The 16873-nt window shown below is 36.8% G+C and overlaps 4 protein-coding genes across 5 annotated transcripts in view; 2 read left to right on the forward strand and 2 right to left on the reverse strand.

Moving 5' to 3' along the window:
* LOC111463489 (BES1/BZR1 homolog protein 2-like) overlaps positions 1 to 273 on the forward strand; it is a 2722-nt gene extending 2449 nt beyond the window's left edge. Inside the window, exon 3 of the mRNA XM_023107440.1 lies at positions 67 to 273. The gene's annotated coding sequence lies outside the window, so the exon portion shown is untranslated. The remainder of the gene's footprint in view (positions 1 to 66) is intronic.
* A 1333-nt stretch (positions 274 to 1606) lies between these two features.
* Positions 1607 to 3291, forward strand: LOC111463405 (UDP-glycosyltransferase 72E1-like). The gene has a single exon (XM_023107336.1). It carries the CDS (start codon positions 1699 to 1701, stop codon positions 3136 to 3138), a length of 1440 nt encoding a protein of 479 aa, XP_022963104.1. The 5' UTR covers positions 1607 to 1698; the 3' UTR covers positions 3139 to 3291.
* Positions 3292 to 3747: 456 nt separating this feature from the next.
* LOC111463130 (glycerophosphodiester phosphodiesterase GDPDL6-like) lies at positions 3748 to 7473 on the reverse strand. Of its 2 annotated transcripts, none has more exons than XM_023106958.1 (10): positions 7233 to 7473; positions 7024 to 7145; positions 6600 to 6896; positions 6402 to 6508; positions 5743 to 6244; positions 5406 to 5444; positions 5031 to 5318; positions 4805 to 4947; positions 4239 to 4725; positions 3748 to 4155 (listed from the first exon to the last, which is right to left on the reverse strand). In XM_023106958.1, the coding sequence occupies exons 2-10, from the start codon at positions 7127 to 7129 to the stop codon at positions 3863 to 3865; spliced, it is 2262 nt and encodes a 753-aa protein (XP_022962726.1). In that variant the 5' UTR covers positions 7130 to 7145; positions 7233 to 7473; the 3' UTR covers positions 3748 to 3862. The 2 variants fall into 2 exon arrangements, with proteins under 2 accessions (XP_022962726.1, XP_022962725.1); XM_023106957.1 differs by having other exon boundaries at positions 5403 to 5444.
* A 704-nt stretch (positions 7474 to 8177) lies between these two features.
* LOC111463402 (probable Xaa-Pro aminopeptidase P) lies at positions 8178 to 15385 on the reverse strand. The gene is made up of 16 exons (XM_023107332.1): positions 15200 to 15385; positions 14798 to 14861; positions 13829 to 13968; positions 13046 to 13330; positions 12741 to 12863; positions 12233 to 12541; positions 11866 to 11952; positions 11676 to 11743; positions 11392 to 11458; positions 10796 to 10930; positions 10575 to 10655; positions 9401 to 9455; positions 9216 to 9320; positions 9067 to 9138; positions 8629 to 8753; positions 8178 to 8537 (listed from the first exon to the last, which is right to left on the reverse strand). Exons 1-16 carry the CDS (start codon positions 15290 to 15292, stop codon positions 8376 to 8378), a joined length of 1971 nt encoding a protein of 656 aa, XP_022963100.1. The 5' UTR covers positions 15293 to 15385; the 3' UTR covers positions 8178 to 8375.
* Positions 15386 to 16873: the final 1488 nt, after the last annotated feature.

Below are 16873 nucleotides of genomic sequence, written 5' to 3' on the forward strand. Positions count from 1 at the left end.
CCCCCCCCCCCACCTGTATCAGAAATATCTTGTATATATAATCTTCAATTCATCTTATCTTTGCAGAACGTGAAAGAAATGAACGACAAACTGTGGGAAAGTTGTTACGAACATTGCCTATTTCCCTGGTCAGTTATGATTCATTACATTTTCTGTCATGTAAATGTTCAATCATATACCATATCTTAGAGGGCCCTGTCCGTAGCTTCATTTTTTGTTAGTAAGAACTAAGAACTAAATGTTATCAATACTTGACTTTCAGATTTATGTGTTGTATATAGCTATTTATATATATGTAAGCATACACAACCATCTTGGTCAAATGATCATTATAACTATTTTATGACTTAGTGCCTGTTCATCAATTTTTTTCTCTTCAAAGAACCAATGTGGCTCTAATATGTCATATCAGGTCAATGATCGTGTTAATTTGCATTTTTTTTTCTTGATGGGGCATAGCTTAGAAAAAAGCAAATTAGATTAGGAGCTGTGTGCAAATAGACTTGATTAAAATTTTAATTGGATTCTCCAATTGAGAGTCTTAACAATTATCTAAATGATAATTTTGGTAAACGACTCCCATCTAAAACACGACCAACCAAGTGTGTTGACAATTAAAGCACTTACGTGCTAGGTAACTAGTTTGGAGTTTTGTAACAGCTCAAGTCATCGCTAATAGAAATTATCCGCTTTAGTCTGTTACGTATCGCTATCAGCCTCACAGTTTTAAAACATGTTTAGTAGGGAGAGGTTTTCACACGTTTACAAGAAATGTTTTGATCCTCTTTCAACCTGAGATCTTATGATCCACTCCCATTGGGGGCTCAACGTCCTCACTGACACACTACCCGATCTTGATCTCTGATACCATTTGTAACAGCCGAGGCCACTACTAATAGATATTGTCTACTTTAGTCCATTACATATCTTTGTCAGCCTCACAGTTTTAAAATGCGTCGGTTAGGGAGAGATTTCCACACCCTTATAAAGAAAGTTTCGGTTCCCTCTCTAACCGATATGGGATCTCACAAGCTCAAAGTTAATAATTCTAGTCTAATTTTGATGAGTTTTTACTCCACTTCGATAGGGATGAGCTAAACTAGTCACTGTCTTCGACTACTTTGAATTCAATCACCTCGATATGCTATCCAGTTGATAAATTGTAGTCAAAATATGGACCGTGGGAGGTCTCACTAAATAGTTTATCGGTAGAACCATTCACAAATTTTGACCATAAATTTTTTGCTGCTCCGGCGTACAGTACGGAGCTGTCATTGTAAACCCTAAACTCCGAACTCATTTAACAACAAAATATTTGTTTTAAAAGGATGCAAATAGAGCCAGGAAGAAGAATGTATTTTTCGTGACTGTGGTTGTCTAGCTTGCATAACCTTTTCCTCATTCTCTACATAATTTCATACTACTAACTAGTTGCCTTTTTCTTATGAACAAAACGTGTAATATACAGTTCAAATGGTTGTATTTTGTCACTTTCTCATGCACTATAATACAATTTTAAACAATTAATTAATAGGCTTATAAGCTTTTAAGATGAAGATTACTTCATTTAATGGAATAAATATTGTAATTTCCATTATTATAAATAGCAGCAAGGAGTAGAAGCAAGCTCCATCCCATTCAAAAACAGAGACAGAGCTTCTTCATCTTGTGCTCTGTTTTCATATTTTACGCATAGCCATGACAGCCCAAGAAACCAAAGCCCATGTTGCTTTACTGGTCAGCCCCGGCATGGGCCACCTCATTCCCTTCCTTGAGCTAGCCCACCGCCTTGTCCACCACCACAACCTCCACGCCACCCTCTTCGTCGTCTGCTCTGGCACCTCCGCCGCCGAGTCCCTCCTCCTCCAGAAATCCTCTGCTGTCAACGTCGTGCCTCTTCGCCCCTCCGTCAGTCTCGACCCAAATGCCAATTTCATCGATAAACTCAAGGCCATAATGTCCGCCTCTCCTTCCCTCCTTCGGCGCTCCCTCTCTACTGCGAAGCCCCGCCCGGCGGCGCTGATTGTCGACCTTTTTGGGACATGGGCTCTTGCCATAGCCCACGAACTTGGCATGTTGGGGTTCGTTTTCATGACCACTAGTGCTTGGTTCCTTTCGCTTGCCAGGTTTTTTCCCACCATGGACAAGCAGATGATCAACGACCACGTGTACAACCACGAACCGCTGAGAATCCCGGGTTGCAGCCCGGTCCGGTTCGAGAATACCACCCAGGTGTTAGAGAACGGTGTCTACGACGACTTTGAACTTATGGCAAGGGAGCTTGGAACGGCTGATGGGATCTTATCGAACACGTGGCAGGATCTGGAGCCCACTAACATAAAAGCGCTAACTGAAATTGAGACTCTCACCTTTGGGAAAGCCGAAGGAGTCCCGATTTATCCAATTGGGCCGTTGACTAGACATGCTGAGCCCAATTTGGAGAGCGAGGTGCTGAAGTGGCTCGACAGGCAACCGGATGAGTCGGTGATATATGTGTCGTTTGGGAGTGGGGGGACGTTGAGTGAAGAGCAAATCAAGGAATTGGCGTGGGGGTTGGAGCTGAGTCAGCAGCGGTTCGTTTGGGTGATACGGCCGCCGGTGGATACGGATTCCTCGGGGACATTTTTCACAGCAGGGAACGAATCGAGGGACCACAAGTGGCCGCCGGAATACCTTCCGGAAGGATTTGTAAACAGGACGAAAGAGGTGGGTTTGCTTGTTCCGATGTGGGGACCACAGGCAGAGATTTTGAGTCACCGATCGGTAAGGGGATTTTTGACGCACACTGGTTGGAACTCGTCGTTAGAGAGCATAGTGAACGGAGTGGCGATGGTGACGTGGCCACTGTACGCAGAGCAAAAGATGAACGCGGCGGAGCTGACGGAGGAGGTGGGAGTGGGGGTAAGGGTGTCGCGGGGGTTGGTGAGTAGGGGGGAGATAGAGAGTAAGGTGAGGAAGATAATGGCGGAGGAGGATGAAGAAGGGCGGAGAATCAGAGAGAGGGTTAAGGCGCTTAAGCGTAGTGGGGAAAGGGCCGCCGCCAAGGGTGGGTCGTCGTATAATTCGCTGGCTAAGGTGGCTGCAGAATGTGACATTTTCCGCCGCCAGACACAGCTCAGGATGGCCGCCGCCGCCTGATGCTACTATGTTCTCAGGTAGTGAACATCATTAACATTTAAATGTTTTTTTTATTTTCTTTCTATTTTTGTTTGTTTTTTGTTTTAATTCAACCACAGAAGAATAAAGCGAAAAAGGTGAAGTAATTAATATAAGGATATTTTCGTCATAAAATTTGTCTATTTATTTTAATTCATTTTGAATGATGCTCAAAATACTTGTTTATTAAAAGATAAACACTTGAAAAGTAAGTGAGACTGTTACTATTTATGTAAGTTTAATAAATCTGAAAATTAATTATAATCTTTAATAATTTTGAGATTGATTAAACTGAGACTAAATAAAAATTAAAACAAAATGATTTCCAAATATCTAATCTTTAATAATTTATACATTTCGTCAGTAATTCATAATTATTTTTAAAATCAACTAAAAATACTATTACACCATTCATTCTAAAAAGTAGAAAAAAAGAAAAAGAAAAAAAAAGGATTAAATATCAATCGTATTCATAAATTTAAAAAGTAAAATTTGATCGAAACTCTTCATATCCAACCGATCATCCAATCCATAACTGTATGTGTGTATATGTATATATGTATATCGAAGAGAATTTTAAGTGATTTCGATACGTAAAAAAAAGTATTTAATTACATAAATAAATACATGGGAAGATGGGTTATTGCCCCCAGAGATTAATATTTTATACGTTTATGAAGAAAAAAAAATGATTGAATATAGACAATTACAGTATAGAGTGAGCATGGAAGGTGAGCACCACAACTGAGAGTAAAGATAGGAAGAAGTTAGAAATATTTGGTACAGCGTCGGCAGTGGCAGGGACTGAAGGGCCGGTGGTCGACACATTGCTCACCGGCGGTAGCGGTGGGTCGACGATAGCTTTTCCATCCAATGGAGGCGAGGGAGGATCCACACGTGGTCGTACCTCTTGCGGCACCAGAGCAAGGAGTGTTCCAACTTCTGGCGGTAAGATTGAATATCCACTGCTATCCGTGTGAACTGGCCGACACGGACATGCTGCAGTCACCAAGACAATTAAAAAAAAAAAATTATAATAATATATGTTTTAACGAGTTGAGTTATGAGTTTAGGATCATTACTTATATATCGTTTTGCAGTATAAGGGAAGTCAGTGATGACGCCGTCAACGTGGAAGAAGTCGACGTATGTGGAGACTTCGAGAGAGGCTTGGGAGTAGTAATCAAACGCTAAAGACACGTATTCATTCCTTATGACATAAACGAAAACGGAGAGATTGGCGGACTTCAATTGAGCAACCACATCCGTGCTGCTAACCGTAAAATAGTTGGTGATTTCGACTAGGGCTGAACGAGGAACGGCAACAGCGTCAGCATGGATTTTGATCTCGTCAGCGACCTTTTTGGGGACTTCCCCATACTTGCCATCAACAGTTAAAACTCTTATGAAAGTTGGGAAATTGGTTTTGAAAGCGGTCAACACAGAAGTGTCATCCGACCTTATATAAACTTTTAGTGTTGATTCCTTCTCCATATGCGCGTCGCTCATTGTCGTCGATACGATTCCCACCATGTCAAGACCTTTCTTTGCAGCCAAGAAGGCCGCATTCTAACACAACAACAACAATAACAACCCATAAACAAAGGAGTTCGATAGATCAAATGAACAAATTAAGATATTTGCTTACTTGGAGGTTGATCATGATCCCACGAACACCTCTGGCTTTGGCGAACTCGAGAAAGTCAGAGAGGGACATGAATTTGCCCTTGTTCTTAAAGGCAGGATTTCGGACAAGCCCAGAAGAGCTCAGGAAAGGGTTAGTGATTTGAGCTGAAACAGTAGTACAGAGTTCATTAAGATGAAGAAACAGAATTAGAAAAACAGAGTAGTCGAAAGAAAGAAGAAAGGGTTACGTTTCAATGTTAGAATCTGAGGCCAAGTAAGATCAAAAGAGAAGATTCCAGGATCTTGTTGAAGTTCTGGAACAGCCGTAGTTTTATCATTGAAAGCAGTGATAGCAGTGGTAGTTGGCAAAAGATCACTGGCTTCCATGCAGAAAGGAACTCCATCTTTTGATATTTGTACTGAACAATCAATTACGTCACTCCCATCCTCAATTGCTGCTTCGTATGCAAGGTCTGTTGACCCTGGGTAATCCCCACTTGCCCCATTGCTGCTTATCACCAACGGTTCTCGTCTGACTGAAATCATTCCAATCTACTCTTCACTTTTCACCAAACTAAAAATGAAATCGTAATCAAATATAGGAGGAAGAAAATTGTTACCACGTTTAGATTTCGCGGGGTTGCGAAAACTGACATAGCAGGCTGCAAAAAGAACGAGCAAACAATTTAGAAATCAGCTTGTACTATGTCGAGAACTTTACCATTTGTTTCAAAATTATTTTTTATCCTTTTTAGATTTGCAAAAACACTGTTGAACTTCATGGAACAAGGTGAGAGTGATTATAAAACTAGTCTAGATTAAATTTAAAAAACAACGTTTCATCACGTCAACTTCTCGTCCAATATTCTAATAGATTTTTTACTTCAAAGGGTAAGATTGCACATTTGATTGAAGGTATTATTGAAATAGAAGAAGAAGAAGAAAGAGAGAAAAACTGACCAATGGCTTCAGAAGCAGTAGGAATGTAATCGGTAATCAAACCATCAACAGCAAATTTGCCATTATCAATAAACGGAATGTACTCACGGACAGGATCATAACTATAATTGTAACCAACAACGGCATCGTTTGCAAAGCCATGAGCATAGACTTCCAAGCCAAGATTGTGGGCATCCATCACAACAGTTGTTGCAGGCAGCACATACTCTTCACGACTAACTGGCCAAATGTATGATTTTGGGACCGCAATTCCCGAGGCAATCGTCTTTATCATGGCCAGCTCATGAAGCAAGTCACCGTATTGTTTTCCTGTTGTTGGCTCTGTTTCAGTGGCTCCTAAGAACCGAAAGATGAGCTTTGTTTTGGCGCTGTTCACAGCCCCACCTAGCCCTTTCACTATTCCAATTTCGGAAGATGACACAAAGTCTATGGGCATCAGTCTCAATGCCTTCTTAACGAATGATATGATACTCAGATTGTGTTCTTGGTAGAATGTTTCCCACTGCAAAAGGCTACATAGTTAGTAAAAGCTTTGGATGCTAATAATTAAGGTCCTCTTTGATACCCATTTCAGTTTTTGCTTTTGAAACTTCTCATCATCTCTCTACAAACAATGAGTTTTATCTTTGTTATCAAATAGTCATCAACCAAATAAATACCTCAGCGTTCAACCAAACAGGTCGTTTCAGTCCTAAGACATCGTCAACAGCAGAAATTGGCCAAACACCATCATACACACTAGGGCGGGACATGATACCTTGAACCACTGATCCAACAACAAAAGAAACATCAAATTAACTTTGTTTTGTTTTGTTTTGTTTTGTTTTGTTTGAATTGAATTGAATGGACGAACTTACAGGCGACTTTGGTAAAGAGAATATCAGACATGAAATCAACAGAAAACCATCCTTTGTAAACCTTTCCATTGATTTCGTAAGTCTTACGAGATTTAGGGAAGACTTGTTCAATGTTGGTTGAGTTTTCAAGCAGAATATCAGATAAGCAAATAGCAAGCCCATCTTTGGTTAGTTGGAGGTTGCAGTACAAAACAGTGTTGGGTAAACCATTAGACACTGCTAATTCATTTGCAAGCGCGCTCGATTCAGGAAACACTCCAGAAAACCCACCCCTTGCTACCACTATAGGCTCTTCCCCTTCACCAAAACAGTTCATCCAATTCAATTTAATTTAATTTAATCTAAACCACAGGAACTCAAACAGAAAATATTCAAGAGATAGTATTTCATTTTGCGGCGTTTTAATCAAAATCTACAAACAAACCTGTCAACGTGTGCCATTCCTCATCTGGATCTTTTGGAGGGCTCTGTTTCTGTGCAAAAGCGGAGGAGAGGACCAAGGAAGCTATGACCAATAAGCACTTCAGCATTGTGAGTCTCAGCACTCTACAAAACCAAATCAACAACCAAAAATCAGAAAAAATAAACAAAACCTTACGCATAAGAAGAAGAAGAACAAGAAGAGATGCTTACCTTGGTCCGTTGATCAGTTTAGGACTGCAATGAATTGGAAAAGTGATATTATGATTCAAAACTCAATCGGAAGACATGTTGAAAGGGAATAATGAACATAGAACGAGAGAGAAAACTATGGGGAGAGAAAACTCAGAAAGAGCATTCTCTGTCAAAAGTTTCTCCGCGAAAAAACTGCCAATGGAATGGAGAGTTTAGAGACAGAGATTAAGGAAATTAGGAGATAAAGGCGCGAACACTCCTAAATATAGGGATTTTCTTTTTTATTTTTCTTTTATTTGTTTTTGTTATGGTTATTCTTATTATTATTCTTATTCTTATTCTTATTCTTATTATAATTAATTCATAGATCACCATGCCTTACTAATTAAAGGATGGGTCAGTTTTACAATTGTTTGGTTCATAAACATCTCTTTCCAATCTTAATTATCTTTCATTCTCAACCCTCCAATATTAACCGCCTTTCCATTATTTTCCCTATCTATATTTATGTAAATCATTATATATTTACTCTAACTTTTAAATTATTTAATTATGTTTATGGGTCCTTAAATTTTCTTTAATTATGTTTTCGGTTGTTTTCTACAAATTTTTTTTTTTAAAAAAAAGATCATTATATATAAATAAAACTTATATAATAATAAAAGAATTGTATTTTGCCATTCTTGTTGTTTGGATTTTTTTTTTTAAATAAATAATTTTATTTGCAATGAGTTGAAACTCATTTTTATTTTAAAAAAAAAACATTTATTTTCAGTATATAGACGTTGGGTCTTCTATCAAGACCTTAATTGATTTGTTAAATGCATTTGGAGACTTTCGTATATTTAAAAAGAGAAGTTTTAGAATACTTCAAACTGGTTGAGACATGTATTCACGATTAAGAAATCAAATGTTTAACCACTCTTCACCAAACTATAACACTATGCATGCAGACCTAAGAGATTCGACCAGGACGTGTACGTTTAGATAGAAAATAACTAACACTAATATTAGTTTGTGTTGTATACAGTGATGGAAAGCAATAATGATTGACTAATTAAAATACTCCAAAGGCGATGATGCATAAATATGGCATTATTGAAAGAAATGGGCAGCATGAAGGATGAAGCTACTTCAAGTTTTACCACAGAGAGATGATGATCAGGCAGTTATTGGCTCGGTGGCCTTCTCCAGCCATGTCTTCTCAGATTCATCCAAATATGGAGCAAGAATGTCCCTACATTTTGAATGATAAGTGTTCACCCAATCCAATTCTTCAGCTGTGAGAAGACTTGTGTGGATCAACTTTTTCTGGTATGGTGCCTGCCCAACAACCAAAAATCTAAGATCCGTTGTCTATTCTAAGAACGATCGATGAGTTGATGAAATCTGCAAATAGAAATAAGAGTTTTACCCATGTTATGTGCTCGAACGATAAGTAGCCTTTATTACCAAAATTAAATTTTGTGTCGGCGTCCTTCACGATAAGTACGTTCTCCAACCTAATACCGAAGGCGCCATCCTCATAATAGCCAGGCTCTGTGGTTTGCAATTGAAGTATCAGCAAGAAATGGCTTCTAGGACTAAAATAAAATTCTAGGCTATTTATGTTTCTGATATCCAGACCAAGTTCACAAAATTATCTAAAGTAGGTTTGGTTGGCTTAGCTCTTTGTACACCTACTCACACAGGAAAGAAAACATGACAAACTCGAGGGAAATCGGGATGAGGGAGGGGGAGGGGTGAATAGACATCAAGTAACGTGGAAGCAATCGATATTGAAAGTGAAACCTATGCAACAAACGAGTTCACGAGTAATTGTAATTGATACCAATGGCTTCCTTACACTTACCATCCGTTACAGTCATTGAAGCTTGAAGTGGAACATTTCGAGCCTGGGGTCTGAAACTAATCAAATGGGGTCCTGCTCAAAATAACTAAGAAATTGTTAATTTGAACATAATTAATTACTGAAATGTGGAAGTCACAGTAGTTCTTTACCTTCATGAACATTAAGGAAAGAACCAATTCCATGGCCAGTGCCATGTCGATAATCCAGACCATCCTTCCACAAAGGAACTCGAGCAAGAATATCCAACGCATGGCCTGCAAATAGGAAGTCAACCTATCTCTGATCAGCTTATTGGGAAGACAAAATACAGAGCAGAATAGGTGAGAACTCCTACCATTTGTGCCATTTGGAAATCTTGCATTTCCCAAAGCAATATGGCCTTTGAGAACCTGTCAAGATGTCGCTTTAGTTAGATAATCAAAATTGCAGTATAAATTTAGGAATTTCATATAGGACTTAAACCATATATGTTATTGGAACTAGATGATTTATAATCAATTTCATAATGTTGCAGCTACCATAAATTAGTTTCCTAGCATAAGGTTTCAATTTCTTAATTCATTGATTAAATTGTGCTTAAAAAATAAGTATTACTTTTCACTTCTTTCAAGATATACATATTCCTTTAAATACCCTAGTCTTATACAGAGTCGAGAATACTACCAATAGAAAAATGTCCATCTCACTTCAATGTGTGTCCAAAAAGAACAATCTAAGATTTGAAAAACAAGTCCATCCATCCCCCCAATCAGAAGCAATTTTTGAATGGTGGAACCAAACTCTTAACCTAGTTGAAGGTAACAATGACAAGAAAGGTAGCCTCCAGAAAACCACTCTCCCAATTACAACATTAACTGAATGGATTTAGTCCCCTCCATGGGTTCAGTCCGATCTTCTTCATGGTAGGTGGACTTCTAGAAAGTATTAGAAAAGCACTTGCAAACATAAAACCCACAGTAAGCAAATTAGGATTAGAAAACTTTACACAGAGGTTGTGGCTTCTTAGTTCTATCATTCCATGGAACTAGATATCAAAGAGAAGCATCTTTTTCTTCCAACCGCACAAGAAATTTGGAAGAAGTTCATGTCAGAAAATGATGCTTAACTTTATGAGCTCAAAGGGAGAGTAACGAAGGAACAAGAGAACCTCTCAAGGTAACTCTTGAAAGGTTTCTGATCAATGGGATATCCAAAGTTTCATGGCTTCTGACTGCTTCACACTCTTATCTCTTAATTACTATTCCTGTGACCTTGACCAGAGTACTTATTTTTGTAATCTCCTTCGACAGTCTCAAGCATTCTGTTTGCTTCTTTTGTTCTCTTCATACAGCATTGAAAAGGAAGTTTCTTATTAAAAGGAACAAATCAGAGTTAAAGCAAATCAATTTGTACTAAGGTTCATCAATTTGTGAAGTCGGTTGATTTATCAACTACAGAAAAGAGAACAAGAGAACAAATACATATAATACTTCACTTTTTTCGTTAATAATTAAGCTAAAGTAACTCACTGCCGTATAACAAGCTTTTTCATGTGCTGATGGTAATCCAAAATGGACTGTCCGCGTGATATCAGTTGTTCCATCCAAATACTAAGTACACAAACAAAAAGGGAAGAATTGAAACATAATTAATTCATCAATGAAAAGTATAACCATTATGGTTAGGAAGAGGCAAAGCAGATAGTAAAGATCATGGTTAGCATCACATAAGGTTTGAATGCCCAACTAACCTGAGCCCCTGAGTCAAAAAGATAGATGCTTTCAGGATCCAACTCCGCGCATGTCTCTGCTTGTGGTCCATAATGTATAATTGCAGCATTTGAACCAACAGATGAAATCGTAGGGAAACTTAAGCCTCTGAAATGCTGAAAAGCACAAACAGAATGTAAGGCTTGCTTCATTTGCACTAGAAGGAAGAAGCATGAACCTCATGAGGGAAAGACGATGTGCAGAGTCAGAGGGAAGTAGTTAATTAGGGGAGGATTGTCTTTTCTTTAGTCAGTTAGTTTTGATGAAGTCAGCAAAAGAATGTGTGGTTAAGTTAGTTAGCTGATGTCGCATGCTGGGAGCTGTATGTACATGGAAGGTAAAAGGGAAAGAGTCAGGTTGTTGGTAGGTAAAATCTAGAATAGTTTCTGGATGGAAAACAAACTTCTCGGGCTTCTATCACAATGAATCCCTATCATTCCCAAAATTGACAACATGAGGTCCACAGTAAACTAATCACCTAATATTCTTAGTTTATATTGTATATACTTATTTTAAAGAAGAGATAGACAAACATGCATAAGGGTACAGAGTGAAACATATTAACAATGAAGCTGACCTCCTTTGATGCACGGAAAGCCTCGAGCTTATCACTTACTGTAACTTCTGTCAGTTTCTTCGAGTCCCTAACAAGGATTGTTTAACATTAAAATACGGTTAGAAAAATGAGCAACTGCAATGTCAGCAACGTGAGTATGTTGAAGTTTATATAATGTTCTTTGCATAAAATAATAATAATTATTATTATTATTATAAAAATAAAAAATAAAAAAACATTTTTCTCCAAAGCATTGCAACAATAAGCTGATATGGTTTAATCACAAAAATGTGTATAGAACTCACGATGGTTTGGGCTTCCTCGCTCCATCCCCTTCCAAAAAGTACCCAGAAGCCCCATAAGTCTCTTGCAGCTGCAAATTTTAAACCAAGCTAGAAATCATAAAGTGTAATATGACGCCAATGTCTGTTTTTTGGGGGCTCGGTAAGAAGTTATTGAAGTGAATGTAAGCTAGATGCTATAGGTTTCAAATACCTGCTTATCCAACCACACAAGATATTGTACAACAGCTGCACCATCCCGAATGTGTGCATTCTTTAGTCCATCCAACTCAACAGAGTTCTATAGAATAACCGGTCAATCAAAGTGGTAAAGCAATGAGAAAAATATGGACTTTGAAAAGGAATTTCCTTTTAACCCTGTTGTTCAAGTTTCAAGAAGATGATTGAATAAATTGAAAGTTACTGACTACCAGGAACAGATCATAAGATATATGTTAATACTTTTATCATCTCAGGCACCAGTGTAGTGGCTTATTGTTGCTCACATGAAAAAAAAGTAAACAAACACCACCATATCGTTCTTCAGAAAAAGAAAATTGATATGGAAATTGAAATGCTACCTTTAGAGCTTTTGCAAGGGCCAATGGCGACTGTTGCAGGAGAACCTTATCAGAGTTCAGTTTAGAATACAAAGCATAGCAGCATTGAGCAGGATCAACCCATACAAGGCCAGGACTCTGGCTTTCCACTTTAGTTCCATTAGACCCTGTTATGTCAATCGAACTAAGTTCCCCTACAGTAGCGCTAACTTCAGGTCCTTTTACAAAAGATGACAAGTTTTGTTGATTAGATGTAAGTGAAGATACATCTACTATTACTGCACTATAATCCCGAACTTCAATTCCATTTTTCTCCAGGTACAAGCGTACCTGAAAAGGAGATATTTATTTTGAATGAGGTCTAAACCAATAAAGAGAGTTAATATAAAACAAAATAAAGCTCAAAATTAAATTCCAACATAACTACTGAATTAAGTACTAGAATGATATCCTAGTACAACGTTTCCTTCCAAATTTGATATACATAAATTTTCATGATACAAAATATGACGCAAGTGTTTTGGGATACCTCATCAGACACCTTCCTCTTGTCCACGTAAAAAAACGCTGAGTTGAGTGTCACTATTGCAAATGCATGTACAACTGGACAGTATGAAACATCACTCCCACGGATATTGTATAACCAAGCAACCTGCATATTTTCATTTGTATAATGTATTGCATCATATTATTAAAGAGAAGTAATACTGTGTAAGAAATAAATAAAACATCTAAAACAGAGGCCTGGGGTCAAATAAGAAAAACCAACACAAGAATACAAGACTATTTTTATAAGAATGGTTTGAAGAAGCACTGGAAAGAAAGGAAACTCACTTCATCAAGACCAGTCACAATTAAACCATGAGCTTTCTCTTGTGAAAGTTTTGCTCTCAAAGTCTTCAACTTATCTTCAACAGAGCAGCCAGTAAATTCCAGCGGGTGTATGATAACAGGATTTATTTCTGGTGGTGGTCGATTCTTCCAAACTTCATCAACTAAGTTGGTGGTAGTTTGAACCAGCTTCTGCTGCTTTTTAGCAAATGCGTGAATCCACTTTTGTGCAGTGTCTACTGACACACACCAAGGATCCACTCCAACAGCTGCATCCGCTGGAAGATTCTGATACAAAATTGCAAAAACGAACTTAGCCTAACACACTAGCAATTATCTTCATACAGAACAATATGAACTTACCAAGAGAAAATCACAATTGTACCAAGAATCATAAAAATTTTAATGCTCCTAATTTTAGACTCTCGTTTAAACCCCAAAAGCCTACTTGAGGGCTAGTAAAGCAGGATTCAACTAGACCTAGGTGTCCACATTTAGAAATACAGAACAACCAGTATAATCGTTAGTATAACAGAAATGAGGTAATTTGATTTAGTTAAAAAAGAGAGTTTGATATTGCATTTGTTTGCAGAAAAGAGAATAATTCAAACACTCAACGGAAAATGAAAGAAATTTCTGGTGGAACAAATTAAGTTTCTAGAAGAAACCAAAGTAAAAGGATAAAGATAATTTGAAGAGTTCCAAAAAAGAAAAATTATGAACTTTAAATTTTGGTTTCCCCTTGTATTAATGTGAAGTAAAACCTTCAAATAAATGGTCACATACCTCTGCCATCCAGAGATCTACAGGAGGATCCTCTCCAATTCGCATAAGCTTCCACTGATCGCTGAGCTGTTGAATTGCCTGCAGAAAATAACGCCCATCGGTCCACAGTAATGCTTCTCTCTGGGTTATAAGTGCCAGACCTTCATGAAAAAAAAAAAAAAAAAAGGATCCATAAAGACCACAGGAGAAGACAATCAACGAGAGGGAGCATGAACAGTGATCAGACTGCATAGACTAAGCTAAAAGCATTTTCTTCGCTCAATTAAATTTGCAACTAACAAATCTAGCAACATTACAAAGAAAGTGGAACGTACAAGAAATATGGTTACACACAATGGCAAGTCAAAAAAAAAAAAAAAAAATATATTAGTTCCATTTTTTATATCATCAATAACAACTATTAGTTATGCTTATGCCTTGTTTCAAAAAGAAAATAACAGCTATTAGTAAAGACTGTCAATAATTTGAATTGGCTATACAAGGCCTCAATTATCCTTTAAAAGTAGAGAGTAAGGCTGTAATAAAATCCTCTGAAGCTAAGGATATTTGAGATTTGATCCAGGCGTGAGTGAAAGAAACATAATGGATCCTAGGAAGTGAGTTTGAGAACCTTTCTACGTGGTAGATTCTTTTTCTCAATGAAAGTTACATTCTTCTTTTTGAAAAATCTGTCTTTACTGTGTGGATTCGCTTGGCACCAGATGTATATTCATGAAGTAATCGACCCAGCATAAAATGTTTGACTCTCCTCATTCTTTCTTCTCGCCTAGATATTTATTATCAAGTGATTCTGTATTTATATCAGTTTTCTCAAGTCTTATTTCAACAGCTAATGGGAAGAAATGAAAAAATTCCTTTTAATACAGCATCAGTTAATTTAACATGCACAACACAAAAGAAAAATAAAAAGAAAGGGGAACAAATCGTAGTGGTACTGAAACATCCTTACTGGCAATCGGCAATACTTACCAGCACTTCCGGTGAAACCAGAAACAAATGCACGTCGTTCGTCTCTCGCAGATACATATTCACTCTGCAACAACACGTAGACAACAACTGTTAACCAGAGAATTACTCCGATAACAAGAAATCAAAGAACGAGAAAGAACAACCATGATAAGTGAGAATTTTAGAAAAAAAAAACTGCGAAATGAAAATAGCCAAACAAGTAATCTCAGAGCTCGCGTCTCGCGAATTGATCAATCAGAAACAGACCATTTCAGACTTTCAACCAGAACACAAGAGGCGAAACATAGAACAAATAGCTCAAATCAGATCCTCCAAAACATTAACAGATGATTGAAATTCAGGATTCGTAATATAGCTAGATGTTGATTGATACAGCCAAATTGGTAGCAGGATGGAGAAAACCTGATGATAATCCTCAGAAGGAACAACCAAGGCGTCAAGAGGAGGAGCATGTGACGCCATTAGAAGCCTCAAAGCGCTCAGAGAATCCGCCATCTATATCTCTGTTTCTCTCGTCTCCCTCACTCTCAGTTTCGTGTTTGTCTTCCAGAGTGGTGCTTCTCAAGATTTGTTTTATATAAATAATGGGAATAAATAATTTCATTTCATTTAATCAAATATTTGTAAATTTAATCTTTTTTTCTTTAAAAAGAGAGAGGGAGAGAGAAAAAAAAGGAACAAGAAAATGGATAAAGTCGATGTAATTGAAAAAGTGTTAAAAAAATATATATTTATTTCTTCTTACTTTGTAAATTCTATTTACATATTATTATTATTTAATCCATTAAAATTTAAGACCCAAAATAGTAATTTGAACTTATGAAGTTACCATTTTAGTCCTTGTTTTACAATAAGGTTTGAAGAAGATCCAATGTTGGGCCCCCAGGAAATGACCAATGGCCAGTGGGCTGGGCCCAATGGGCCTCCCCAAATGAAACCCAGGAAAAACAGACATTTTTTTAATTATTAAAAATAAAAATATGAGCGACTTATGGGAGGGCCAAGTGCATGTGCATGCCAAAAAAGCATATTCCAAAATAAAATAAATTATTAACCTACTATTTTTTTTAATTATTAAATACTTTGAAAAAGATACCCAATTATATGGTAGATTGCATTTGATTTGCTCCAAATATGGGGACTGATACCCTACTTTTATCATGTGCCTTAGGGTTAGGGTGCCTTAGCCCTTAAGGGTTAGTATTAAGTATGAAATTACCATTTTAATCTTCAAATAACTTTTTAATATTTTGTATTGATTTTAAAAAAAATTTATATTATCTAATTATTATAATTTATGATAGATTTTATGCATACAAAACTAAAATTTAGTATTTGTTTAAAATTTTATTAAATTATTTTTAAAATTTATAAATAAAATATAAATAAATTTTAATTTTTACTGGACGTAAGAAATTCATAGACCAAATAAATATATTTTAAAATTGAATGGTTAAACTTGTAAATTGAGTTCTCTATAAGTACAACCATCAAACCCATCGTTAACACATATATTGTCAATTTTCACGATTTAAAAATGTGTTTATTAAGGAGAGGTTTTCACTCGTTTACAAAGAATGTTTTGTTCATCTCTCGAAATAATGTGAGATATTACAATCTCTCTCTTAGAGATTAGTGTCCTCGTGGCATGCCACCCCATGTCTGGCTATGATATCATTTGTAACAGCTAAGTTCACCACTAGTAGATATTGTCCACTTTAGCCTGTTACGTACTTCCAATCTCACAATTTTAAAATGCGTATATATATATATATATATATATATATATTTTAAATTTTATTATTATAATTAAAAAAAAAATAGTGTAACAATGGTGATATTTGGCATATTACCACATTGAAGGACACCCAGTAGGGTACAAACCATAATACCGGCCTTCCAAGTGTGGGGGTCCCCTTCGCCAGCCTTCAACTATTTACGTATATATTTTAATTAAATTTTAAATTAATCCATATAATTTAAAAATTTTACAATTTAGTCCTTTAATTTATGGGAACTTGGCCCCATGTGATAGGGCAGAACTAACCCAAGAAAATAATTAATTATTGTTGTATT

Source organism: Cucurbita moschata, unplaced genomic scaffold (assembly GCF_002738365.1).
Source record: "Cucurbita moschata cultivar Rifu unplaced genomic scaffold, Cmos_1.0 Cmo_Scf00028, whole genome shotgun sequence".
NCBI lineage: Eukaryota > Viridiplantae > Streptophyta > Magnoliopsida > Cucurbitales > Cucurbitaceae > Cucurbita > Cucurbita moschata.